Below are 27834 nucleotides of genomic sequence, written 5' to 3'. Positions count from 1 at the left end.
CTTCTGTGTCTTTGTTGTGCTTATCTGGGAGGGGGAGGTGTGTGTCTGTTCCCAAACATCTTTCTGCAGCTTCAGGCGTATCCCCCGAGTCTGCTTTCAGCTTCTCTAGCTTAGTGCACCTGAAGGGAAAGGAATGTGCTTATTAAGGCCCACTGTTTTACTGGGGCCCATTGTATGAGGGTGAAGTTTGGCGGTTACCCACGAGACTTTCCTCCTACTTCCCTCTGTGCCTGAGCTGTCTTATCTGTGTTTTAGTGCCTGCTCCTTCTGTCTGCTTGTAGTTAGAAGAGAAGTGATTTCCTTGAAATGCATGAGGCTAGAAAGGGAGCTGGAACTTAAAGTGACGGTGTTTGTCCAAGATGACGGTGCTCCTGCTGTGTCAGTCACCAGCTGTGTGACTAATGCTTGGCTTCAGGATTATGTATTTTGATTCCAATTTTCTTTTGAGAATAAGTAGTATTGGAGGAGTGTTCCCTTGATGTCTCCCGGACGAGAGGAAACGAGAGGATACGGACTTACCCTGAAGCATGGAGGATTTAAATTAGACTTATGAAGGCACTTACATGATTCTTGCTTGGATCCGTTTCTGGGTTCTGGTGGGTGGATAGACTGGACTCTCTATGCTATTACAATCAATGAGGATGCTAATAATCAGCCTTTGTCCACACAGATAATTACGTGCTTTTAAAATCCAGAGAAACAGAAGAGCTGCAGGCTACATTGTTCCCGCTAAGCAAACAATGTGAAGGGGCTGGAAGGGAGAGGTTTGACATCTAGATCACAGTGGTCTTCTGCAATGTTAGTGCTAATCCTTGGCCCAGCCTCAGGGAAACATGATCCCTTGTGGTCTTTTATTATTCTTGGAACTCAGGGGAGAGAAACGGGCTGAAGCCTGAGAAATTTCAGAAACAATTAAGGACATACTTCTTCATAGAGAGGGTTGGTTGTCACAAGTGCCAGGGAAGAGGAGGGCTTCTTCGTTGTCAGCCAGATCTTCTAGAAAACACCCCCTCAGCCCCTTTTGTCACCAATATACCAGTCTATCAGTGAAAAGCTAGTGTTCTGTTTGGGTTATCATGCCTTTTCTTTAACCTCCCAGTGAGTCCCAGGGGCCAGTTCAAGGCAGGAAGAAAACATCTACTAAATACCCATCAGGAACCAGGCTCAGAGCATGAAGGAGAGACTGGAGTCCTCAGACAGCACAGGCATGCATACAGAGGACCCTAGTGCAAAGCCGCAGGGGGTCTGGCTATAGTGGAGCAACACCATGCCATGGGAGCTTGGGACCAGGGGTCAGAGCAAGGTCCTTGGAGATGACACTTTGGTTTGGCCTGAAGAAGGTGAGGACTTGAAAGTGCTGAGATGAGAGAGGGGAGGATTCGGGCAGAGGGAATGGTGTAAGCAAAGACACAAAGCAAGGGAGGCCAGCGGATGTGAAGGGAATAGTGGGTCATCTGCTTTGGCTGAAAAATAGGGGTTGGCAAGGGCAGGGGGAAGGAGTCTGGCTGAGGCTGCACGGTGGATATGGTGGATGGGCAGGGTGGGCTTAGAATGTCAAGTGAAGTGCTGGAGGTTCTTGACCTGCAGTGGGTCATGCTCAGAGGTGTGTGAGTGAACGGGACATGGGGATAGTACACAGAGAGTGTATATGTGTAAAAGTGTGTGCGTGTGCACATGCGCGTGTGTGTTCTTCTGGTAACTTCGTTATGAAACATCTTGAACACCAGTGTGTCCATTTCAGAAATACATTTCTTCATTCTTTATGGTATAGTGATCAAAAGTGTCTCTGGAATCAGACACAACTGGGCTCTGCCACTTACAATGTGAGTGAAAACTTGCACACAACCTCTCTGAGCCTCTGTTTCTTTTGCATCTAGAACTGAGGTAATAGAACTTGCCAGAGACATGGCAAGGATCAGGTGAGGTATGTGTAAAGCACTAGCATGCTGCCTACTGTATAGTAAGTGGTCTGTACATTCTAGTCACTGTTGGGTACTGTTGTTATTTCACTGCCCTGGTCACCATCCAGAGCCCCCCAGCCCCCTGCCCTGCTCTTTCAGGTCTGGGGGCTGTGGCTTCCTACACACTGATGCTCTCCTGGCTGGAGACCTCCACTCCCATGTCTCAGTTAGGTTCCTTGGGCCTGTCTGAAAGCTGATGGGAGAAGCTCTCTTGAGGAGTACCTCTGATAAAGAGGGAGCCTTTGCAAGAGACTGGAGAGCGTGGCCCTGTGCTTCTGGTGGAGTTGAGGGAGACACTGTCGAGTAGGGGTGAGAAATATTAAAGGCACATGGGAAGGAAGGGAGGTGGGTGGGCAGGCAGAGGGATCCAGATACTCGGAACTCTCAAACCAGATGCTTACACACATCCACCCATGCTGGGGTCTGTCCCACAGACCCTGACCCAATGATGGATGAATAACTTGCACTGATGCAGATACTACGCTTGTTGGTCGACTGAGAGTCCGGGTCGCTTACAGACTCCCTGGAGAGTGCTGTAAACAGTTGCGACCATGGCCTAGACTAGCCAGCGAGACTTGCATTTATTCAGTAAAGATTAATTGACAAAGGCTTGAGTCAACACCACTAGAGGGTAATTGACATTGTGAACCTCCCAGTAGAAAGCCATTAAGCACCCTTGTAGATCAAAGGTTAGTCTTAGGACCACATGAGTAAACAAGCCAGTTAGATAAACTCCCCCACATTCCTTTGTATTTACTTTTAATCTATTTAATTTAAGGTAAAGGGACTAGACTGCCTTCAGCCAGATTGATTACTGAAGTTATGCCAACTCTCAGGCCTTCCAAGAGGCTTTGTGGCTATTATAACTAAAATTTTTCCCATCAGCCTGACTGAACCCCCACATACCCACTTCGTGGCTCCTGTGGCAAGAAGAGCTGGACAAAACATTTTTGGTTGTGTGGTTGACTCTTCCATGTTTTGGTAGAGGTAGACACAATCTCCTACTGGCCATGATAGGAGGCAGGTGTCACAGGCTGCCTTTAGGACTCAACCCTGGGGCCCTGCCTGGGGAGAACCTGGAAGGCTCTTCCACTTGAAGGAGCCAGGACTCACCACCCGGAGTGAGGATGGCCTGTCCTTTGTCCCTGGTTACAGCTCACCTGATGGCCCAAACTGAAAAACTGTGAGGTTGTGAGCTCAGCTAACCACCTGAAAGGAAGTGTCCCAACCTGGCTTCCCCCCGGCTCCACAATTACCTCACAAAGTGTGGAGTTCACAGGTGTTGGTTGACCTTGACTCCTGGGCACTGTCAGCCCTCAGCTGTGGAAGAAATGCTGCCAACGTTTCAGAATTGCCTGAGTGTAGGATTTTCCAAAGTTCCATATTGATGATGTTACCCCAGGAGGGAGGAGAAATGACTGTGAAATTTCCCAGGCTCATAAAGGTGACAATATGGCCTCTCCACGTGGGGAGGCAGACAGACCCAGGTGCCCAGGTTTGTAAAAGGTGCTAGCAGTGAGGGAGAGATCAGAGTCCTTTTCTTCTTCCTCTGGCTTCTTGTCCACCAGCAGAGTCACCATGACTTGTAGATTGTCTTGCCTGGGCTCCAGAGTGGAGTCTGCAAATCCAGGTCCTGGGCAACCACTCAGAGATATGGTTATGACCCAGCTCTCAGCTGCATCTTGCCCGGTGGGCCCTGGTCTGGTTGCTGCTGCATCACGGCCAGCGCCTGCTACCGTGACCTCACTGGGGGCTTTGGCACTGGTTCCTGTGAACACAGATTCAGCTACCACTCTGGCAGCACATGTGGGCCCAGCACTGCCTGCATCACCATTGTGTTGGCCAATGAGAACCTCCTCATGCCCCTCGACGTGGAAATTGCATGGTGCATAAAGCAGGAGGAGAAGGAGAAGATCAAGTGCCTCAATAGCAGGTTTGCTGCCTTCCTCCACAAGGTGGGTGTCCTGGATCACACCCTTCCTGAACCCCCACCATGTGCACAGCCGGTACTGGGCACTGAGGAAAGAATCAGAGCCAGGCAAGTCTCTGCCTGCCTGAGATCCCAGTCTGATGGGAGAGGCACACAGACAGACAGACAGACAGACAGACAGACAGGCACAGGAACCCAAGGCCCAGAAAGACTCTGACAGTTCAGATACAGAGAGCTTGTGGAAGAAAGATGCCAAATTTCAAAACTTCAACAAATTTAGTTTAAAGATCTTAGTTGGATTTTATATGCAATTTTAGAATTGGGCAGCCTTTAGAACTGATCAGAGGAACTCTGGCTGCACTGTGGTCCCAAACACTTACGGACAGAAAACAGAAAGTGACACATGGAAAACAGAAGTGAGGTACAGAAACAGCTGGATTGTTTACAGCTGGTGTTTGTGAACATTTGGCTGCCTGTGATTGACTGAAGCTCAGTTACCGTGATTGGCTGAGACTCAGCTATTTGTTACAAAGGATAATTCTGAAGTTAGGTTTGTAAGGGATAATTGGAAGGACAGCCGAGAAAGGAATGAGGCCAATAGAACCAAGTTCAGGCAAACTGATTTATTGTCAGTCCTGCCAGGCTACCTCCTGACAAGAGCAGAGGAGGCAGTCCCACTTATAGGCTATTGCAAGGTTTTATAGGGCGTAGAACTGGGTTAGGGTGAAGGAAAAAGAAAACAGAGTGGGGGGTCCTTTGTGCCAGGTGTCTGACTGCTTCCTGTAGATGTTTTTCTTGCCAGTTCTGTTGTGTAAGGTAGACGTCTTGACCGCATCCTGGAACAGCTGGCTCTGGTCAGACAGTTACAGGTGGGTTTGGGGTGGGGGGTTTTACTTTTGGCCTTTGGGGCTTAGGTCTGTGGGAGGGAGAAACAGTCCAGTTGGGTGGACCCTAACAAGGTTTCAGTTTGTTTGCCTACTAAGTCGGATTGCGGGTCATCATGTAAAAACTCAAAGGGAGACTTCTTCAGGTCAAATCTAGTTTAACAATTCCCCTACTTTTGGTCAGTCTCTCAATTTTCTAAAATAATAGATATAGTTCCATGTAACCAGAAGTGTTGGCAATTGCACAGACTTCTCCCTGTTCAGCCTGTAGGTAATCTAGAGCAATTCTATTATCTAGTACAACTTTAGCGAGAATATTGGAAGTCTATTGTGCAATCATAACCTTTGCAGTAGAATCTGCTATAGAGCCTACTGTGAGAGGTACATTTTAAATCATTGCCTCATTCATGTTTACACCAAGCTATGGAAAAAGGGATCTAACATATCATGCTCATCCAGAAGGGTTAAAGTCTCCTGATGATGTTCTTTTTAACCTATGATGTAGTTTAGGAAGAGCAGACCAGTGTTCTGTTTCTGACTGATTATGGAGCAACAAAGGTACCATTATAATTCCTAACCTGCGTTGGTCCATCATTTTCCATCCTTCAAGGTATGAGGGTTGCCCAAGCGTAAGGTTGGCTACAACTCCACAAAGAAAAGTATACCCCATGAGTGCACACAAGACCCTTTTTTCAGTTCTATTGTTCATGAATACATTACTACGAATGTATTCCTAATTCCAACTAGGAATGTTGGAATTAGCAGTTTCTGCCCAAGGATCTGAGGTAGAGTTATTATAGGTTAAAAGAGCGCTGGCCAGGCATGGTGGCTCACGCCTGTAATCTCAGCACTTTGGGAGGCTGAGGCGGGCGGATCACGAGGTCAGGAGTTTGAGACCAGCCTGACCAACATGGTAAAACCCTGTCTCTACTAAAAATACAAAAATTACCTGGGTGTGGTGGCACGCACCTGTAATCCCAGCTACTCAGGAGGCTGAGGCAGGAGAATCGCTGGAATCTGGGAGGCAGAGGTTGCCGTGAGCTGAGGTTGTGCCACTGTACTCCAGGCTGGGCGACAGAGCAAGACTCCATCTCAGGAAAAAAAACAGTGCTGTAGTACCCTGGCACATAGGTCAATTTGCAAGAAAATCTGTTTGGGCTTTTGGTGCAAACTTGTCTTGTAATATACTCATTAGTCTTGGTTCTTGAATCACATGACTGGGTTAAAGTAAAACAGGTCATGAGAACAAATGAGTCTGGAAGTCTAATTCCATAATAGGGACCACTGCTGTAATACATCATAGATTGATCCCTTATGAAATAGTTACTGGAAGGCCTATGACCTAATAATAGAACCTCATTTATTTTCTACTCTCCTAAACTCTGACATAACTAAATGCTACAAGGTTTTAATGCATTATGCCAAAGTATATTTTCACCAGGTAAAGGAAGCTTTTCAAGATCTCTCCACTGAGGACAATCAAACCCTTCACAACCTAGAACCCAGAGATCAGGTTATCTGGAGACTATATCTGAGAAAGACTGCCATGGAGCCCCATTGGAGGGGACCATACCAAGTTCTTCTTATCACCTACTCTTCAGCAAAACGTCAGGGCCTTGAACTTTGGGTTTACATCTCACAACTCAAAAGGGCCCATTCAGACTCTTAGAACTGCACATCCATTGGAGACCTTAAGATAAAGCCAACAGGAGAAGTTTCTTCCCAGAAGCAGACAGTATTCTAGATGTGGACAGCTTTCCCAAGACCATGGATCAAGACTTCTCAGTCGCCATGCAACTCTTACCTTCCTTAAATTTTTCCTTGCTTACACCTTCCTCATTCGCTTGGCAGGATAATGTTGTAATTCGAAATTCACAATCAGTATCTTCTGAGAGTAACTTTTTTTTTTTTTTTGAGACAGAGTCTCTATTGTCCAGGCTGGAGTGCAGTGGTGTGATCTTGGCTCACTGCAACCTCTGTCTCCCGGGTTCAAGCAATTCTCATGCCTCAGCCCCCCAAGTAGCTGGGATTACTGGCATGCGCCACCACACTGGCTAATTTTTGTATTTTTTTGGTAGAGATGGGATTTCACCATGTTGGCCATGCTTGTCACAAACTCCTCACTTCAGATGATCTGCCTGCCTCAGCCTCCCAAAGTGCTAAGATTATAGGAGCAGGCCACCATGCCCAACCTTCTGAGAGTAACTTGATGGAGTGTTGTATCTGTCATGTCGAACTGAAATCTTTACATGACCTACAAAGTCCACCTATTGGCCAACTTCAGCAACATCCCTAATGCAACTGTTTGTTCAAATTACAGCTATGTTCTCAACTTAAGTCACTGCCCCCACCTCCTGTAGGGGATCTCCATTCTCCAATCCCACATCTCAGACACTTCTGTGATTGTCAAGCTGGACAACAGCCAGGACCTGAACATGGACTGCATCATTGCCGAGATCAAGGCACAGTATGACAACATTGTCACCTGCAGCTGGGCTGAGGCCGAGTCTTGGTACCACAGTTGCCTGCCAGATGTGGCACCTGCCTGCTAGATGTGGCAGTTGGTAGGGCAGGATGTGAGATACCTATTAGATAGAATTATTTTGTCTGGGGATTCTGATCCCTATGGATAGTAGGCCAACAGCTCTCAGGTTGGGGTGGCGGGGCAGGACTGCCATGTGTGGTTGCACAGGCTAAGCCTGCAACTGCACAGGCACAGCCTGCACAATCATCCCTAAAGGATGGGATATCCCACAATGAGCCTCATGAGCATCTCTGCTTCCCCCAGTTTGGGGAGGTGAAGGCCACAGTGATCAGGCACGGGGAGACTATGCGCCACAGCAAGGCGGAGATCAAGGAGCTGAACCGCATGATCCAGAGGCTGACGGCCGAGGTGGAGAATGCCAAGTGCCAGGTATGGGGCATCTGTGCCCAAGGCCAGAGAGACTGATGGCCTAACCTTTGTCACCCAGCCTATGTGTGCCCTACCTGGATCTCAGCATTCATTCTCCAGTCCCTTTGTCCATGCAGAGTCCCTGGTTGTGGTCAGTCAGGGAGTCCCAGGTGATGAAGGCAAGAGGCCCAGTTTCTGAGGTGCTCCCAGCTGAATGGCAGACTGGGCATATCCAGGCAATGGACAGAGAGACCATAACCTATCTTGTTCTCTTCTGGTCCCCCAGAACTCCAAGCTGGAGGCGGCGGTGACCCAGTCTGAGTGGCAGGGTGAGGTGGCCCTTAGCGACGACTGCTGCAAGCTGGCCGAGCTGGAGGGCGCCCTGTAGAAGGTCAAGCAGGACATGGCCTGTCTGATCAGGGAGTACCAGGAGGTGATGAACTCCAAGCTGGGCCCCGATGTGAAGGCTGCCTCTTCTTGCCAACTTCTAGATGGTGAGGAACAAAGGTGGGTGCAACCTGCACAGCTGGGCCCAGAGCTCATCTGCATAAACCCACCCCACTTTTTAGCACCATCACTGACCCAGCCCTCACTACTACTTCTGTTTTCATCTTGGAACACTTTTAGGACCTCTACCAGTATTGAGCGCAGTCCAAGGAGTGGCGTCTTAGTTGAGGTCCACAGGCCGATTTCCAATAGGCTCCTTGCATGATCTATTAGGGACAATGGTTTGTCTGTAAATGTTCAAGAACTTGTTCTCTGAGATGAACAACGCCCTAATTTATAACACTTACTGATTTCAGAGTTGTATATACTTCTGTCATGGCTGATTTCAGGCTGTTGCTCTGACTTCATGTAGAATTGGCTAGAAATGTACACAATAGGCTCTTGTGAGCTGGTGGGAACTGGTTCAAGAAACCGCTGGTTGGGGCCAGGATGGAATGGTGCCTCACACTGAAAGACAAATAGGAAGATATTTGTCTCTTCTATTAGATGAAAAACCTGAGGCTTAGGGAGACTGTGGGGGTCGGGGAGTCAGCCTGGTACGGAGTTATTGGGACAGTTGGAGAATACTTGTGTGTCCTGCTGCATTTTCACAGGCTCCCCTTCCCGGGGGATCTGGGAGAGCCTGGCACTTGTGTTCTTTTGGAACAGGGTTGGGACGATGCTGGGACTTTGAGGGTGCTAGACCCAGGTCTTCCCTCCACTCACCTTCTGGGAGAGGCTTGGGTGACCCCTTGCTTGACTGAGTTCAGAGCTGGTGACCACATGGCCTCTGGTGTCATTGTCAGGAATTAATGCCCAGTGCTAATGCTGACATTTTCTCTCCTGCACCAGGCTGTGTGATGGCATCCATGCTGTGAATATCTGTGAGTAATTCTGGCCCTGAAGGGAGACTCTGAGGTTTGCCAGCGGGAAGAATTTTCTAGCTCTGAGGGTGGAGATACCAAGGGAGAAGTGGTTCCATTCGTTTACAACTACACAGTTATAAAGAGGGAGCCAAACGACAAGTCTTCAGTGGAATCATTCCTTATGCCAGACTTGTCAGAGTGGCAGTCTTATTATCCTCACCATAGTGGAGGAACCAGAATGCATCACCTCAAAATATGTATCTTTAACATAAATATTTATATATTTTTTTGAGACAGAGTCTCACTGTGTCACCCAGGCTAGAGTGCAGTGGTGTGATCATGGCTCACTGCAGCCTTGACCTCCTGGGCTCAAGCCATCCTCCCACCTCAGCCTCCTGAGTAGCTGGATCTATAGGTGTGTACCACCACACCTGGCTAATTTTTTTCTTTTTTTTTTTTCGTAGAGGTAGTGTATTAGTCCGTTCTCTTGCTGCTCTAAAGACATACCTGAGAGTAGGTAATTTATAAAGGAAAGAGGTTTAATCAACTTATAGTTCATCATGGCTGGGGAGGCCTCAGGAAACTTACAATCATGGCAGAAGGTGAAGGGGAAGCAAGGCACCTTCTTCACAAGGCAGCAGGAAGTAGAAGTGCCAGGAGGGGAGATGCCAGATGCTTATAAAACCATCAGATCTCATGAGAACTCACTCATCTTCATGAGCATCACGTGTGGGATACTGGCCCAGTGATCCAATCACTTCTCACCAGGTCCCTCCCATGACACATAGAGATTATAGAACTACAATTCAAGATGAGATTTGGTTGGGGACACAACAAAACCATATCAGATGGGGTTTCGCCATGTTGCCCAGGCTGGTCTTGAACTCCTGAGCTCAAGTGATCCACCTGACTTGGCCTTCGAAAGTGTTGAGATTACAGGTGTGAGCCACCGTGCCTGGCCTGATATAAATATTTTATCAAGCTAAAAGCAATTAAGAAGATGCAGGGGAGCTCTCTGCTTTCCCTGTGTTTGCCTAAAAGTAGAACAGAGAATTACAAAGACAAAGATCTTTCTATCCTCTCCGCTTTTCTGCCTAAAGCCAAGATGTAAATTCTCCTTACAACCATTATGAGCTTAGAGGTGGCGCCAGAGGAATCTGGGTGGACTTTACTCTATTAGTTTACCCATAAATTTACCTTCCCACCTTTTCTCATCTTTGGAAGCCTTAAACTGCTTTTCTTTGTCTTGTCATTTCTCTAAAATTGATTATTCCTTGTTGAAGATGAATATACAGTTGGCCTTCTGAATCTGTGGATTCAACCAACTGCAGGTTGAAAATATTTGGAAAAAAACTATACTGAACATGCACAGACTTTTTTTCTTTTCATGACTCTCTGAACAATACAATATAACAACTATTCATATAGCATTTACATTGCATTGCATATTATAAGTAATCTAGAGGTGATTTAAAGTATATGGGATGATGTGTATAGGTTAAATGCAAATACTATGCCATTTTATATAAGGGACATGAACATCTTCAGATTTTGATATTTGCAGGTGTCCTGGAACCAGTCCCTCATGAGTACTGACGAATGACTACATAAACCACACAGCCTGTGTGTGCCCTACCTGGATCTCAGCATTCATTCTCCAGTCCCTTTGTCCATGTAGAGTCCCTGGTTGTTACTTTTCTCCTTCCATGACGTGCGCTGCTCATGTTGGTAAACTTGCTTGTTTTTCTCTTGTTAATCTGTCTGTTGTTGCAGGAGTCTGTCTCAACTACAAATTTATGTGGGTTGAAGAAAATTATAATTTCTCCCCTTCGGTAGGAAGCTCTTATTCTCTCCCTGTCCAAACATACTTGTCCATGTTCAAGATGTCAGTCACTTTACTGGATTAAAACATTCATTTAATCTTCTTTAAATTCATGTGGATTGAATGAGCTGTCATTAAATGGTATGGTGGCTCACCCTTGTAATCCCAGAACTTTGGAAGGCCGAGGCAGGTGGATTGCTTGAGCCTAGGAGTTTGAGACCAGCCTGGGCAATATAGTAAGAGCTCACATTTATGGAAAGAAGGGATTGAGGCTGGGTGCGGTGGCTCACACCTGTAATCCCAGTACTTTGGGAGGCTGAGGCAGGTGGGTCACTTGAGGTCAGGAGTTTGAGACCAGCCTGGCCAACATGGTGAAATCCTGTCTCTACTAAAAATACAAAAAATTAGCCAGGCATGATGGTGCTTGCCTGTAATCCCAGCTACTTGGGAGACTGGGGCATAAGAATTGCTTGAACCTGGGAGGTGGAGGTTACAGTGAGCCGAGATCGTGCCACTGCACTCCAGCCTGGGTGACAGAGTGAGACTCCGTCTCAAAAAAAAAAAAAAAAAAAAAAGAAAAGAAAAAAAGGAAAGGAAGAAGGGATTGAGATTAAACCCCAAGATGGATTCACTCCTAGTCAGGGTGTCAGTCCCTGGCCCAGACTACAGGGAAGCAATGCCATCTTCACCCCTGGAGATGGAGGTAAGCAGAAGCCATCCTCCTGGCTGCTCCCAGCTGGTAGGAAGCCAGTGCTGATTGGAGGTGGGGCTTTTTGGGACCAGCTCCCATCCCTACCAAAGGGTTTAACTTCTCGTTGCTGTCCCTGTGTAGGTGTGAGCAGCTCCTTGGTGTGGTTGCATGTGGAGCCCTCTTGGCCAACTGCACCTGCAGCATCAGCTCCTGTGGGATGGGGCCTGTGTCAGCAGCTGCAGGAAGTGTTAAGTTGTCAGAGCTTGAGGATGCACCCAGCGCAGCCTCTCACACTTGCAAGGGTCCCAGCTGGCCCTACTTGACCTTGTGCAGCCTGGTGGTGGGGCGCCACTGCTTGACCCACCCTGATCCATGTTCTCTGCTTCCCATTTCTTACTTCTTGTTGTGTGGGAATCCCTCTTCCTTGGCCCCTGCTGCCCCCAAGCTGAGAAAGGCTGTTGAGAGGAGTGGCACGTAGCCCATGGGCGTGTCCTGTTTGAGGATTCTGGCCCGACTGAACCCACGAAGAGAATAGCCTCTCACCAGCCATCTTCCAACCTTCCCCTTCCCTTGCTGTCTTGCTCTTCCCTTCCCTTCTCCGGTCTTCTTTTCCTCCTTGTTTCTTGCTAGCTTTAGAAGGCTAAAATTTAATAGACTTTAATAGACTGACAATACCAAGTGTGAATCAGCTGAAACTTTCATGGAGTGTAAAATGATTTAGCTGCTTTGGAAAACAGTTTGTCAATTTCTTATGGAGTTAAACATGCACTTATCAAATGATGCAGCAATTCCACTCCTGGGTATTTCCTCAAAAGAAATAAAAGCAGATCTATACGGAGACTTGTACATGAATTTTATAGAAACTTTTATTTATAATAGCCCCAAATTGGAAACAATCCAAATGTGTACTAGTAGATGAATGGATAAACAAATTGAGATACAGTCATACAATAAAATATTATTCAGCAACAAAAAATAATGAACTAGATTCATTCAGTGGTGATTAGATTGGAGCATACATCTGTCAAAATTTGTTGAACTGTACTTTTAGAATGTGTGCGCTTTATTGAGATACAATTGTATGCAAATTATATCTCAAGTTGATAAAACAATGATTTAAAATGCATAAGATATTTAGAAATAAATCTAACACATCTGCAAAAGACTTACACCTAGAGAAATATAAACATTATACAAAATGTTATAGGAAACAAAAGATAAAGACATAATTAAATGAAGAGATATATCATGTTCTTAGATAGGAAGCTTTACTATCATAAATATGTTAATTATCCTTAAACCGATCTACAGAGTTGATGCAATTACACTCAAATTCCAAACAAAGATTTACATAATTCTTGACAAGTTGATTCTAAAATTTATGGGGAAGAACGAAGGTCAAGAATAGCTAAGGAATAATGAAAAGGAAGAAATAGGTACTCTCTATTTCAGGGATTATAATGTATTATAGAGTTATAGTAATTGAGAAAGTATAGTACCCACACAAGAATAGACAAACTGGCCAATGGAACAAAATAGCCCTAAATTTATTTGTAAATAAATCAATGATTTTGTTGTACAATAGAAGTGGTATGGCAGATCAGTAGTGAAAAGGACTATGCATTGGTTAACCACATGTAAAAAATAAAATTAGGTCCCCGTTCTCTCTTATACACAAAATCAGTGTCAAATTAATTTAAATTACAAATATCAAAAGCAAAACTTTAAGAGTTTCAGAAGAAAATATTGGAGAATATTTTTCTGACCTTGGTGTAGAGAAGGATTTTTAAACAAGGCACATAAAATGCTCAACATAAAAGACTGATAAATTAGATTACATTAAAACTATCAACTTTATTTTTCAAAATAGGTGACAAAGTGAAAAGACAAGCTGTAAACGATAATATTTGTGATATATATAAGTGATATAATAGTAATACTCAGAAATATAAAGAACACTTATAGTCATTTAGAATAAGGCAAAAACCCAATAGAAAAATAAAGGCAAAAGAAAAGGAAATACACACGTAATAGATATTTAAAGAGATATTAAACTTTAACAGTAATCATGAAAATATAAAGTAACACCAAAAATGAGATTGAATTATTTAATTGTTGGAAATTAAGACACATTAAAGAGAATATGAATCTTTTTCACATTGCTGAGCAAAATGTGAATTGTTATAACAACTTCGGAAAATAATTGTATATTATAAAGTTAACACCTTTATAAGATTGTGACCATCTTATGAGTCAGAAGTTCTGTTTGTAGTTGTATACAAATCCTCACATATGTGCATCAGAGGATGTGTAGAAAAATCTTCATAGCACCACCTTTGTAAGAGAAAGAAACAAAACAAAACAATAATAGAATTACCTAAAGTGTGGTATAGTCACACAATGGAATACTCTAAGAATGGAATACTAATACGATAATGGAGGAATACTAGCTACATGATATTGAATTAAAAAAAGACCTTGTGTGACACCCTCTTTATAAAAAAAGAACAAAAAACTGAAACAAATATATATTTAGGCATATACATGTATGTGATAAAACTAAGAAAAAACAAAGGAATTTTATTAACTTTAGGGAAGTGGTTACCTCTGGGGTGGTTAGTAGAGGACAGGGTAGGGAAGGAGCATGGAGCTAAATGTAAATTACTAGTAAGGTTTTAGTTTTGGGACAGTAGGTGGGTTCATGAGTATTTCATTTTCATTCTATTATTAAATAATAAAGTAATATGCTAGTTATAAGAAATAAACTTAAAACATGAGGACATAAATTGAAAGTAAAAGAATGTGTTAAGGTGATTGGTTAGATCAGATTGCCTTACACATAGTAGAAGTAAATGATTTTTCCATGAAACTTATTTCAGCAGATGTGTGTATATTTGTATGTAGATAGTGATTCATGATACAACATATATTTCTTATTTAAAGTTGAGGTTAAAAAACAGTTTGACAACTAGTACCCCAAAGAACCTTTTGCTGAGGTCCACCAGCAGATATGTACAAGCAAGTTCATGGCAGCATTGTTTGTTACAACAAAAACAAAAAACACATGTGCTGCCTATAGGAAAATGCATATATATATGTGTATATCTATCTATATCTATATATAGAGTCATACTTTGGAATACTATACAGCACTGAGAAATAAAACTATATGCATCAAAAAGATGAATCTCAAAACTAGAATGTTGAGGAGGAAAAAGCAAGTCATAGAAATGTACAAGGTGTAATTCTGTTTATATAAAACTTAAAGGTAGGAAAACTCAGCACTAGTTTAGGGATACACACATATGACATAGTAATAAAGAAAAGCAAGAGAATGACCAACATAAAAACTCAGGACAGTGGTTACTTTGGGGATCAGATGGGGTTAGAGATGGATAGAGATGGATCAGAAAAAATCCCGCAGGGGGGTTTGAAGGTACTGGTGGGTACACAAGGATTTGTTTTATTATTGTTGCTATTGAAATCAATAAATGTAGGTTTTGCATACTCTTTTGCATGTATGAGAAATTTATAAAACAAAAGGAAAATGCTGACAGCAGCTTGTGCTCTCTAGCCCCTACTCACTCCTACAGGTTAAAGTCATTGCCTTACCCAAGATTTCCTACCAAGTCTTGGGACTGGCATCCCCAGTCTCAATTTCTTGCCCTCCTGTCAATCTTCTACACTGCTTCTAGACAATCACATCTCATGTCAGGCCACTCCTCTGCTCAAACACTCTCTGTGGCTCCCCAGTGCCCATCCATAAGCTTAAGCTCTTCAGCTCCACACATTTCCTCCATCTGAGGTAGCCTTCCCCTCCTCCACTTTCCTTTAAGTTCCACTTCAGCCCAGAAACTTCCATTTTCCCACCTGGGGTCACAGTATGGCCTCCTTCTACCCTATGCCCCTGAGGCCTCCTGGGCAGAACTCTGTGATTGTAATGAGGTGAGGTCACAGAGCCCCCAGGAAGAAGAGGCCCTAGTCCTCAGTGGCAAGGATTCTGGTAGCTCTTGGGTTGGAGCTGGGCTTTGGTGCTCAAGAGAGGCTTGGAGGAGACCACAGTTCTTTCTCTATGGTGAGACTCATACACATGGCTCCCTGGTCACACAGGGATGAGGTGTCTTGGACTCCACCCAGATCTGTTGGGCATACAGCTTTTGGGAACAGGAGCAGAAAAAGGGGGCAGTGGGAACACAGAAGAGATTGAGATGATGTTTTGGGGTCTGTCCCCCCACACTCCATCTGCCCTAGAAGAAAGTTTGCAATGGGCTGGTGGGAACAGTTCTTGCTCTCTGGGTTGAGGGGGTGTGTATGACCTTGGTGGAGAGCAAAGAGCACAGGCTTAAAATGCAGTCTGACTCAACTGTTGGCTGGCAGGGTCATTCACTCCCCTCTTGCACGTGGTGGATGGAATGTGCCCCAGTTTGCCTGAGGAAAGACAATGGGAAAAGTCACATCCATCTGGCCAACTTCATGAGTGGTTGTGAGGCCCCAGTGAGATGGTGGAGTAAAAGCCTGTGAAAAGCATCAGACACTGTGCAAGTGTGAGTTACTGTTCCCTGGTTGTTTGTGTATTGAATGCACATGGGGGCGAGGTGCAAGAAGGGAAGGGGTCCCCTGACTTCATAGACAGCACTTCCCTTAGCAGCCTTGGGTTTGGAGAAGAAGCTGGAATCTAGATCACTGTCCCTGGTTTCTAATTAATGGCATTCAAGTTAAGGACATTTCTTCCTAATCCTAGATTTTAAAATGTGTTTTTTAAATTAGGAAATACTGAATTTCATTAAATTTTTTTTGTACTAATTTAAATGGTTAGATGTGGTAAACTACAATAATCAGTTTCCTAGAGTTTAACTCTCCCAGTTCCTGGGATAAACCTCATTTAGAGGTTTCAAATGTCCCCATCACGGTCTCACCTTCCAAGATCAAGTCAGGCCAAAGAAAGTTTTTTTTTTTTTTTGTCTTCTCTTTCCTCCAAAGAGTCATCAACAAAAGTGAGTTATATGAATCTAAGGCAGGAGTGATCAGAGCGCACCAGGGAGCTTGCAGGGTGGAAGGACTGCTGTCTGGGAGGGTCAAGAGTGTGTGTCCTGGCGAATGCGAAAACGAAACTTAGTGGACGGATGGACTCACCTGCTTCCTCCTTCTTCCCGCAGGCTTGGTCTGGGATTTGGGGCAGGGAGCATCAGTAAGTAAACAGTAGGCTGGCGTGGTCGGATCTTATCTTATTCTCCTTATTCCCTCCTTTCCTGTCCACACCTTGGCGTGCCTCCTCTTAAGAAGGCAGAAGGGCTGTGTTTCTGTTCCTGTGTCTGTGACAGCTCCCTCTGTGCCTCTTCTTTTGTCGGGGGCTATTTCTTCTCTCGGGGGTGACTCTGTGTTTGCGTGTGTGGGGAAGGGGGTCCTGTGGTCTGTTCTTTGGGGAGAGGTCTGTGTACCTGTCCCTTTGGAGGAGTTTATACATCTGTCTCCTGGTGGGGAGGAGGGTCTGTGTATCTATCCGCTGGAGGAGATGTCTGCAACTCTGTCTTCTGGGGCTTGGGGTTGGGTTACGCAAGGGCTTTCCTCCCTCCGACAGTAGTCCTGCGTTCCGCCGGTCCCCGCCCCGGGCTCCGCCCGCCTGCTCCAGCCCCGAGCTGGCTCCGGCGCCCTGGAGACCAGCGCCCCTGGCGGCGGCTACGCGCTCTGCGGTTCCCCTGGCTGTGGCTGTGTTGGGGGCTTCAGCAGCGGGGGCTCCCGCAGATGTTGAACCCTTCCCGCCTCGCTCCGGAGAAGACAAGGAACCCTCAGCTTCTGCCCTAAAGGCTTAGCCCTCTTGTCTCAGATGCCCCCTCCCATACAGCTGACCCCACATCATCTTTCCTTTTTGCCCCCCACACCGGGGTGTGAGGCGTTGGAGCACAGTTTACGGGACTATGACCATCCCCAGTGCAGATGTCCTGGACGCTGGTGCCACTGGGTAGAGGTAGTTGGCCAGCTTACCTGGACCAAGAACCCTGCCCCTCGGAACTGCCCCTTTCCCTTCTTTCCAGGGACTTTTTTTCAATAAAAAGTTGTGCAATGGTCTGAGCTGCCAGGCGTTTAAACCTGGATTCTCCAGGCCATTCCCAGAGCGCAGACAAACCTGGCTGCGGTGGAGGGGTCAGGGCGAGAACAATACCAGGAAGCAACCTCCTCGCTTCCTGGTGTGCGGGTCTATGTGACTTAAGCGTATGGTGATTCGATATTATAGAACCAGGGTCTTTAGAATGGGGATCCCGGAGTCCGTGGGGAAAGCGAGAGAAAAGGTTCATTCATGCAGAAGGGTCTAGCCGGGGCCCATAGTGTCTGGTCAGCAGAGCTGAGAATTCCATTCTCCATCCGTCCATTCACTCTACACGTACTTACTGAATGGTCTCATAGTGCTTGGTGCAGGGAACAGGATGGTGAGGAAAACACTCTGGGATTCCTGGAGATGAGGTTCTGGGTAGGGAGGTGGGCCATAGATGAGGAAACCAAGCAGAAACAGAAAAGGGTGGGATGGGGATTGGGTCAGTGCCTTCTAGCTCCCTGATGGGGCACTTGAGGACAGGTGGCCCTTGCAGATGGGGGCTGGAGAGATATGAACATATCTCTTGGCTTGGGTGGCCAAAGCCTGAGTTCTGGTTTAACACACAATTGGGCCACCCAGTTCTGTTAATATGATCTGGTGGCGGGCAGGGGAACAACACACTGGGGTGGAGGAAAATGTGGGCTGTGAAATCCGATGGAGGCTCTGGCTGTGTCTCTGCTTCAGATCTAGGGTGTAAGTTGGTCCAAGTTTTTACAAGGCATTGAACTTTGGCGGTTGGAAGATAGACCAGTCTGAGGAGTGGGGTGGCTAGATAAAGGCTGGGTTTCTGGGTTCTTTACCTGCCACACAGGCCCAAGAGAAGCTTCTATACAGTGAGCCCACATTCCTTTCTATTGCATGAAGTTACATCATCAATACAACAATAGTTTCTGCTTTCTATGTGCCTGGGTGGGGCTAAAGTGCGTCATTGGCCAGAGGCCTGGGCTTTACCTTTTAAGGCACTCTAGTGCCAGAGTGTCTGCTGTGTTCTTCTGGGTGCCTGCCCGGAGGACAGGTATCCAAAAAGCCCTCTTCTTGTGTAAACAGAAAAGTCTCATGCAAGAGGAATGGGACTGAAACTTGGCTGGCAAGCTGCCACCCTCCTGAGGGGTAGGAGGCATGGCCCCACTGGGCCCACACATCAGCCCTGGTTGATAAATACTGACCTGCCAACACTCGCAAATGCAAACAGGCTGCCTGAAGATTCTTTCAAGATTTTTTAGTCCAGCTCTGTGCTCCTTGCATTTTGCTAGGGAATCATGAGATTCTGTGCGATTCAAGGCCAATTTTCTCCAGCTCCTGCTGTGATGATCACGTCAACAAGGGAACTTCATGGGAATTGTAGGCAGGATCTAGGATGTACATTCTGCAACCTGCGTCATTCAGGACTGGTTGCTTACATTTTCCCTTTTCAAATACCGAATCTGGACTTGCCTGATGTCAATCTAGAAGATCCCCAGGGCTTTGGGGTCAGGTTTGAGTTTCTTCCTGGGCCAGGGCCATGTGGGTCACAAGCAGTGTTTGTGGTTTGGAGACTAATTCCCTGAGAGGCTCCCCTGGCCATGGGCCACATTCCAGCCTGGGGTGGGAGGAAACTGCCCAGTGCATTTATGGAGAGTCATTCTCCAGCCCATTTATAAGCTTTGTGAGTTGGGGTGGCTTTTGAAGGGAGGAGGGCTGTCCTCGGTTCGGTCATTGGTTCTCAGCAGAAGGGCACCATAAGGTGTGAGTCCTCTGTTGGCTCTCCATGCCTGCCTCACACTCCGTCGCACTCAAACATGTCAGATGCTAACTTAGCTGTGGTCATGTCTCTATCTGAGCCCCTGGAGGGCAGTGAAGGTCTCATCCATCCCCAGTGTCTGCCTCAGAGTAGATGTGATGAGGTTGAGGCTGCGTGGTCCTGGTTGGTGTGTCCTGTCCTGAGATGTATCGGGCCCTGTTTTTGACCATTAGCGTGTTGCATTCTGCATAACCCCTTGGAAGTCTCTTGTGGAGTCTAAATGCAGTCCTTCCTGCTGTGATTTCAGCTGCAAGAGATCAACTAGATCAACCTGGAGTAAGGAAGGAAGGGCCTGGATCCTGTTCCCAGTCTTGTTCTTACCTTGACCAAACTCTTCACCTGTTTCTGGGCCTCAGTCCTGCCCTCCTCTAGATCTAAATTGTGAAGATTCATTTTTTTCCTTCTTATTTAATTTTAAATTTATTTTTGTAGATATGAAGTCTTGCTCTATCACCCAGGCTAGAGTGCGGTGGCACGATTATAGCTCACTGCAGCCTCGACCTCCTGGACTCAAGTGATTCTCAGTAGCTGGGACTACAGTTGCATGCCTCCACACTCTGCTAATTAAAAAAAAATTTCTGTAGAGATGGGGTCTCACCTTGTTGCCCAGGCTGGTCTCAAACTCTTGGCCTCAAGTAATCCTCCTGCCTCAGCCTCCCAAAGTGCTGAGATTACAGGTGTGAGCCACTGTGCTTGGCTTTATTTTTCCTTATTTTCTTCCCTACTTAGTCCCTCTGAGCCAAAGATTAGCTGCAAAATAGAATAGTAACTATCAGAGGGTTGTTTGAGAAAAGATACTACTGCATGTAAAGTGCTTAAAGCAGAGGAAGTTATATTAAGTGTAACTATTATTTCACTTACTGGAATTCTTTAGAAGATTTTTGAGCCTCCCGCCCCCTGCTTTTTTTTTTTTTTGAGACAGAGTCTCGCTTTGTTGTCCAGGCTGGAGTGCGGTGGTGCTATCTCGGCTCACTGCAAGCTCCGCCTCCCGGGTTCACACCATTCTCCCGCCTCAGCCTTCCAAATAGCTGGGACTATAGGCACCTGCCACCAAACCTGGCTAATTTTGTTTTTGGATTTTTAGTAGAGACGAGGTTTCACCGTGTTAGCCAGGTCTCGATCTCCTGACCTTGTGATCCGCCCACCTCGGCCTCCCAAAGTGCTGGATTACAGGCGTGAGCCACGGTACCTGGCCAAGTTTTGAGCCCCTTTAAAGAAAGCTTTACAAAGTCTAAGGGTGACTGACCTCCCTCTGCCCCACCTGGAGTGAGAGTGATGGTAGGGCAGGAGGAATAAGTAGGCAAGCCTAGGGGGTTAGAGCAAGGGCTCCTTAGCCAGGGGGGACCTCCCTAGTGTGACTCCCAGCAGCATCGCCCATCACTACTCCCACTTTAGCCCCAATCCCCATTGGTGACCCCTGCCTCACCAGCACACATGGGTCCACCCATGTACCCACATGCACGCACATCCACATGTACCCACAAATCTCCCCTTTTCAGCACATAGATGCACACATGTTCACATGTATAATCACATATTTAGAAACCCTCACCATCTCTCTCACACACGCGTTTCCACACGGGTAACTGGAATGTGCATATACGTGAATGCAATCATATTGCTTCACTCACAGTTACCTCTAGGCATTGAGCAACGCAGAATGAATACACAAACAACATGCGCATACACTGCACAGTTGCATGAAACCTGGAATCACCATTTCCCTCTAGCCCCTAATCCTGTCCCACCTCTCCCAAAGAATAACACAGTTGGCTGAGCGCGGTGGCTCACGCCTGTAACCCCAGTACTTTGGGAGGCTGAGGTAGGCGGATCACAAGGTCAGGAGTTTGAGACCAGCCTGGCTAATAAGGTGAAACACCGTCACTACTAAAAATACAAAAATTAGCCAGGTGTGGTGGTGGGCACCTGTAGTCCCAGCTACTTGGGAGGCTGAGGCAGGAGAATCGCTTGAACTTGGGAGGTGGAGGTTGCAGTGAGCTGAGCCCACACCACTGCACTCCAGCCTGGGCGACAGGGTAAGACTCTGTCTCACAAAAAAAAAAAAAAAAAAAAAAAAAAAAAAAAAGAAAAAAAGAATAATAGAGCTTTAAATTGGTAAGGGATGTTAGCAGCCACCTAATCCAAGCATTTTCTTTTCTTTTTTTTTTTTTTTTTGAGATAGTCTCTCTCTTGTTGCCCAGGCTGGAGTGCAATAGTGCCATCTTGGCTCACTGCAACCTCTGTCTCCCGGGTTCAAGCGATTCTCCTGTTTCAGCCTCCCAAGTAGCTGGAATTACAGGCATGCACCACCACGCCTGGCTAATTTTTTGTATTTTCAGTAGAGATGGGGTTTCTTCCTGTTGGTCAGGCCGGTCTCGAACTCCTGACCGCAAGTGATCCACCTGCCTCGGCCTCCCAAAGTGCTGGGATTACAGGCATCAGCCACTGCCCCCAGCCCCAAACATTTTATTTCACTAGCAGATACACTAAGGCCCAGAGAGGGGAGTTGACTTGCTAAAGGTCACGCAGTGAGATGTTCCATTTTCTTCACCATTCTGCACCCGGGGAATTATGTGTTTGATTCCTTCCTGCCTTGCTCCTCTGCCTGAGCCTGTGCAGGAATGGGAACCTAGAGGGAGGTGACGGTGGTAGGGCTGGAGTAGGAAGGGAGGGTCAGAGCTAGAGGTAGGGTGAGGGAGTGAAATACGGCAGGGCACTAAGGCCCAGTTGGGCTGAAGTTGGGAGAGGTGAGAAGTCCATCAGGACTGGAGTTGCAGTTGGCTTCTGAACTAGGGAGGGATGGAGCTGGTGCTTGAGTCTCAGGTCTGGACTTCTGACAGGGGCTGCTGCTGCTGCTGCTTCTTGTTTTTTTATTTTTTTGAAATAGGATCTTGCTCTGTCGCCCACGCTGGAGGCAGTGGCTCAAACATGGCTCACTGTGCAGCCTCAACCTCCTGGGCTCAAGCTGTCCTGCTTCAGCCTCCTAGGTAGCTGGGACTATAGGTGCACACCACCTTGCCCAGCTAATGTTTTTATATTTTACAGAGACAAAGTCTCACTATATTGTCCGGGCTGATCTCTAACTCTGGGGCTCAAGCAACCTTTTCACCTTGGCCTCCTAAAGTGTTGGGATTATAGGTGTGAGCCACTGCACCTGGCCTAGGGCCAGCTTCTGAGCTGTGTGATGTCACAGCATAGAGGGCTAGTTGGAATGATTGATCACAAATTCTGGAACTTTCCAGGATTCTGTCCTGCTCAGAATTCCATCAGGGGTGGCTGAGAGACCTTGGTTTGATTCTAGCTTTTACAAGAGATTTTGCTTTTTTTCAGTCCACTCACTTCTGGTCTGTTAATATTCTTAATCATTTCTAGTGCGCAGAAGGGTAGGGGTGGGGGACTCCCATTTCTGCTGCATTTTCTGGGTCTGGAACTGGAAGTGTAGAGATTCACCCTGGCCTAAAGATATATGTTCAGGGAGTCACCTTGGCCCATAGTGGAGCTGAGCTGTCATCTTCCCCTTCCCCTACCTCATCAGTGCCAGGGAATACTTCCATGCATGAAGGAGCTGAATGGCCCTGGTAACTACGGAGATTTCTCTCTGTACTTGCAATCTCTGATCACAGATATAAGTATAATAAGAGGTTGGCCATAAGAGGCCCTGATCCCTAGAGGGACTTCTACTTTACGTTCTGCAAAAGAATAGCACAAATGATAAAAAATAGAGTGATAATTTTGTGGCATGCACTATGTAAGCCTTTTACATATATGAAATCCCTTAATCCACTCATCAAATTATGAGGTGGTTGCCCTTTCTATCATCCTCATTTTAGAGGTGTGGAAGCAGGCACAGAGAGGGTAAATACATTGCCCAGCCCCACTCAACTAGGAAGGACCAGGGCCCAGCTTGGGGCCCAGGCAGTCTGGCTGGAGTCTGTGTCCCCTCTCTATGCCACATCATCTTGCTACGTGCTGTTTTCTGTCTTTGAGGAAATGTATCAGCTATGGCAGGTCTCCAAAACCCCAGAGTGACTCCGTTTAAAAAAAAAGAAAGCCAACGTCAAAGGCTTTTTGAAACTCTAAATCATATTCATGTGTTCACCCCTTAAAGAATTCCAATAAATTACTCAGGCATGAGTCTTCCCTGTCAAAGCAATGGGTGATGTTGCCTCAAGCTTTGAGTGATTGGTGAATCTGATTTTCATGATCCACCAGTCTCCAGATATGCACGAGGTGTTTTCTGGGAGACAGCTGCAGTTTAGTGAAATGAACCCTAGCGACACACACAGGACTTAAACCCCAGATGAACCACCCAACTAAGTGGGGGACCCTGCCCCAAACACTGAGTGCCTCTGAACTCTGGCTTCTTCCTCTGCAAGGTGTATCATTAGGGTTGTGTGGATAAAGTTACATCAAATAGGGGTCTAGCACAACTCCTGGCTAAATCTGAACCTTCTGTGAGGCGAGTGATAGAGAACTGTACTGGAGACCCTTGATCTGGGCCTTTCGCTGCTCCATGTGACTTTGGGGACCCTCCCTAACCCTGACCCCTGAGGAGGGTAATAGAGATGCAGGCAAGACCCAGGTTGGCTACATTAATTTATTGAAACACAGATCAAGGGCAGAGGAAGAAGGGGAGAGGCAGGAAGGCAGTGGCCATGGGCAAGGTTCTGGTCCTGGCCCTTCCTGTTCCTGAGGCCCCTTCCTGTGGCTGCCAGGGGACTTCTTTCTAGGGCAGCCTTTCCCATTGTGGGGTGGCAGAGCCCAGAAGTAGGGGATCACACAGAGAAATGCGAAGCCAGGAGTGGGAGGGGTCTTTCAAAGTGCAGGAGAAGTAGCTGAGCACTTGCTCCAGGCGCCTGGACTGGATGGGCCGAGCAAGGCAGGGCAGGAAAGATGTCTGGGGCCTGGGACTTGAGTTGGGGTGCCTAACATTTCCGGCAGCTGCTGCCGCAAGACCCCACACCCAAGGAACTGATACCACAGGAGCCCACGCCGCAGGAACCCACTCCGCAGGTGGTGTTCAACTGGCCACAGGGCGCACACAAGCCGGTGCTCACCGCCACGTTCCCATTGCACGGAGCGCTGCAGACACTGCCAGTCACTGGCCGGGAGCCTGACACGCAGAGGTCCCCGCACACGACCCCACCCCGGGAGCTGCTGACACCTGTGAACCCCGAAGGCTGAATCAAAATTCCGGAGGGCAAGCCATCCTGCCTCCCTGACCACAGCCCCTGCCTAAGACCTGAGCTCTGGTATGAAAAGTCAGAAGCATCTTTAGTGCACAATTGTAGGTCCATCTAGTCCAAGAGATTAGGTCTTTCGGGTGTCTGACCCCAAATCCCTCCTGTTGTGATGCCAGCCCACTCTTTTACATTCAATCTCAGTGACACTCCTTTTTTCCAAACTCTGCCCTCCATCACAGGGAGGTAGTAAATCTGTCCACACCGGACCCCAAATACTCACAGACATTCACAGCCCCAACGCCTTCACATAGCCTGAGGGCAAAAGAGAAAAAGCAACATTAGTAACTGCCCCAGAGTGGCTGAAAAAGCTCCCTAGGTCATAGGGTAGTGTCCACAATTGGTCGATTAAGAACAGAGTCTGAGGGAAAATCTTGTCTCAGACAAACTCACACACCAGCCCTCCCCACACTGGAAGTGAATAATAATAATTTTTTTTCTTTTTTTTTTCCCCAGAGCCCTGGCCCTTGCTCAGCCAAGACCAAGGGTAGGCTTGTGCCAGGGATGGGGAAGGGTGGCTCTGGGCCAGGCTTGGTTGGGCCCACCTCTGCTCCTCGCCCTCCAGCAGGCGCCTGTAGGTGGCGATCTCAATGTCCAGGCCCAGCTTGGAGTTCATCACCTCCTGGTACTCCCTGATCAGGCAGGCCATGTCCTGCTTGGCCTTCTGCAGGGCGCCCTCCAGCTCGGCCAGCTTGCAGCGGGCGTCACTGAGAGCCGCCTCACCCTGCTGCTCAGACTGGGCCACCGCGGCCTCCAGCTTGGAGTTCTGAAGACAACAGAGAGAACAAGGTAGATCAGAATCTCTGGGTCTCTCTGATGCTTACCTGGATGAGACCATGCTCCCCACCAACCTGGGAGCACCCCAGAGCAGAGCCTCTCGCCTTCATCACCTGGGACTCACTGAGAGACCACAACCAGGGACTCTACATGGACAAAGGGGCTGGAGAATGAATGCTGAGATCCAGATGGGGCACACATAGGCTGTGTGACAATGGTTAGGCCCTCGGTCTCTCTGACCTTGGTCACAGATGCCCCATACCTGGCACTTGGCGTTCTCCACCTCGGCCGTCAGCCTCTGGATCATGCGGTTCAGCTCGTTGATCTCCTCCTTGGTGCGGCGCAGGGTCTCCCCATGCCTAATCACCGTGGCCTTCATCTCCTCACACTGGGGGAAGTAGAGATGCTCATGAGGCTCAGGGTGGGACTTCCCATCCATTCAGGGCACCACGGATGATTATGCAGGTTGTACAGTGCTCAGCCTGTGCAACCACACATGGCAGTCCTGCCCTGCCACCCTAACCTCAGAGTGGCAACCATCTCTTCTCATCCCCAGGGACCAGCATCCCCAGAAAAGGAAGCCTATTTAATAGATACCTCACATCCCTCCCACTGCCATGTCTAGCAGACAGGTGTCCTGTGCCACTCACCTTGCTGCGGTACCAGGACTCGGCCTCGGCCCGGCTGCGGGTGACAATGTCGTCGTACTGTGCCTTGATCTCGGCGACGATGCAGTCCATGTTCAGGTCCCGGCTGTTGTCCAGCTTGACAACCACAGAGGTGTCTGAGATGTGGGACTGGAGAACGCGGATCTCCTGCAGGAGGTGGGGGCGGTGACTTTAGTTGAGAACACAGCCCCACCCACCATGTCCTGACTCCACCTTCTCAGGCTTTCTCTGGTCCCCAGCCCTGCCCCCTCACACAGCCTCAGGGACTGCAACCTCTACCCACATCCTGTCCAATACTCCCACCCCCCAACTCTCCTCTCTGCTGGCCGCCAGGTGTCTGCCTGGCCCCTGGGCCCGCACCTCCTCATACAGCCGCCTCAGGAAGTCGATCTCCTGGATCAGGGCCTCCACGTTGGCCTCCAGGTCTGACTTGCGGAGGTAGGCGCAGTCCACATCCTGGAAAGGTGGGGAGTGTTGGAGCTCAGAGGACCCTGGTAATCTAGCCCCCAGACTCGTCTCTCTGCCCATCCATTCCATGCAGCCAGGGGAAAGCAGTCCCCGGTGTCCCATTCCCATGCCTCTCCTTCCCTTCTGCCCTTCCTGGGATGAGCTGGCATCCTCTGCCCCTCTGAGGACAAATCCTGTTTGCTTTGGGCATGACTCACCAACCTTTCACCCCTCCTTGCCCTCCTGTCTCTCCCTTCTCCCCTCTCCTGCTCCAGGAAGCCTGCCCAGACTGACCCCCCTGCTCTCACACCTTGACCCTTTCCTGTCCTTCAGTAGTGCTCCAAGAGCCCAGTTCCTGCTGCTGATTCTGCTCCGTCCTCCCTTAGACCCTGGGATTGTGTCTGTGCCTCAAGGTCCGACTCCCCAAAATGCTAGACAGACTGCACTGTCTCTCAGCAGAGACACTGTATCTGCTATGGCTCCAGGGGACTCAGCAACAGACCACAACCTCTGGAGCAGAGCAGGACACACAGAGGACAGTGCAGCGACACCCTCACCCAAGGCAGGTGCTGATAGATGTTCCAAGGTCATTGCCCTATTTCAAGACCCTGGATGCTCCATCTAATGACCTGCACCTGGGCAGTCCTATCCTGCTGTGGAAAGGTCACTGTGCTCCACACTGAGGTTGAGACCCCCTGTGTGTCCCCAGGAAGAGCCTGTCATTCTGAGATCCCACAGATCTGTGCTTCTCAATCCTGTGTCACTTGCCTTCTTCAGAGCCACAAACTCGTTCTCAGCTGTTGCTCTCAGAGAAACCTCCTCCTCATACCTGAGGCAGAGCAGAGGGCAGAGAGGGGAGGTCAGAGCAAGGCAGGTCTCTGCAGAGCCCCCATCACATCACACTTCATCACAGCCACGGGGACAGTACTAGAAACACCCCCACACAGCCCGGGCCTGGCAGACTAGCTGAGTGCTTTCCGGTTGGATGTGGGATGTGTCTGGGATTCTCTCTCCACTTTGAACTGGGGAGGAAGAGGGCTCACCTGGTACCTCCCAGTCCTGTTCCCAAAGGGTCTCTGAGGTCCCCCAGGAGGCAAATAGGACTCAGCCCCCAACCCCATCCTGGGAGTAAACAGCATATCCTCCCGGGGCCTGTAGCCCCAACCTCCCTTCACTGGTGTGAATCCCAGCTCAGGTGCTGGACCTGCAGACCCTCGGAGCTTAGAACCCAAGGCAGTGGGAACACCCAGAGCCCCAGACCTGTCACTCGTGAGAGACCCTGGGCTCACATCTGACAG

General features: G+C 47.9%; 2 protein-coding genes and 1 pseudogene across 2 annotated transcripts in view; 1 reads left to right on the top strand and 2 right to left on the bottom strand.

Moving 5' to 3' along the window:
• LOC105528345 (keratin, type II cuticular Hb1-like) overlaps positions 1–1595 on the bottom strand; it is a 17692-nt gene extending 16097 nt beyond the window's left edge. Inside the window, exon 1 of the mRNA XM_011965057.1 lies at positions 1522–1595. Within this exon, the coding sequence (XP_011820447.1) occupies positions 1522–1595 (74 nt within the window). The remainder of the gene's footprint in view (positions 1–1521) is intronic.
• A 1944-nt stretch (positions 1596–3539) lies between these two features.
• Positions 3540–17282, top strand: LOC105528339 (annotated as a pseudogene).
• Positions 17283–23987: 6705 nt separating this feature from the next.
• The window catches only part of LOC105528330 (keratin, type II cuticular Hb1-like), a 5621-nt gene continuing 1774 nt past the window's right edge, over positions 23988–27834 (bottom strand). Inside the window, exons 3-10 of the mRNA XM_011965039.1 lie at positions 27480–27558; positions 27305–27365; positions 26450–26545; positions 26072–26236; positions 25684–25809; positions 25190–25410; positions 24868–24899; positions 23988–24568 (exon numbers count right to left, since the gene is read on the bottom strand). Coding sequence (XP_011820429.1) covers positions 24330–24568; positions 24868–24899; positions 25190–25410; positions 25684–25809; positions 26072–26236; positions 26450–26545; positions 27305–27365; positions 27480–27558 — 1019 coding nt within the window. The 3' untranslated portion in view covers positions 23988–24329. The remainder of the gene's footprint in view (positions 24569–24867; positions 24900–25189; positions 25411–25683; positions 25810–26071; positions 26237–26449; positions 26546–27304; positions 27366–27479; positions 27559–27834) is intronic.

This window comes from Mandrillus leucophaeus, unplaced genomic scaffold (genome assembly GCF_000951045.1).
Source record: "Mandrillus leucophaeus isolate KB7577 unplaced genomic scaffold, Mleu.le_1.0 Scaffold118, whole genome shotgun sequence".
NCBI lineage: Eukaryota > Metazoa > Chordata > Mammalia > Primates > Cercopithecidae > Mandrillus > Mandrillus leucophaeus.
The sequence above is the reverse complement of the archived record's forward strand: the minus strand, read 5'-3'. Positions and strand labels throughout refer to the sequence as shown.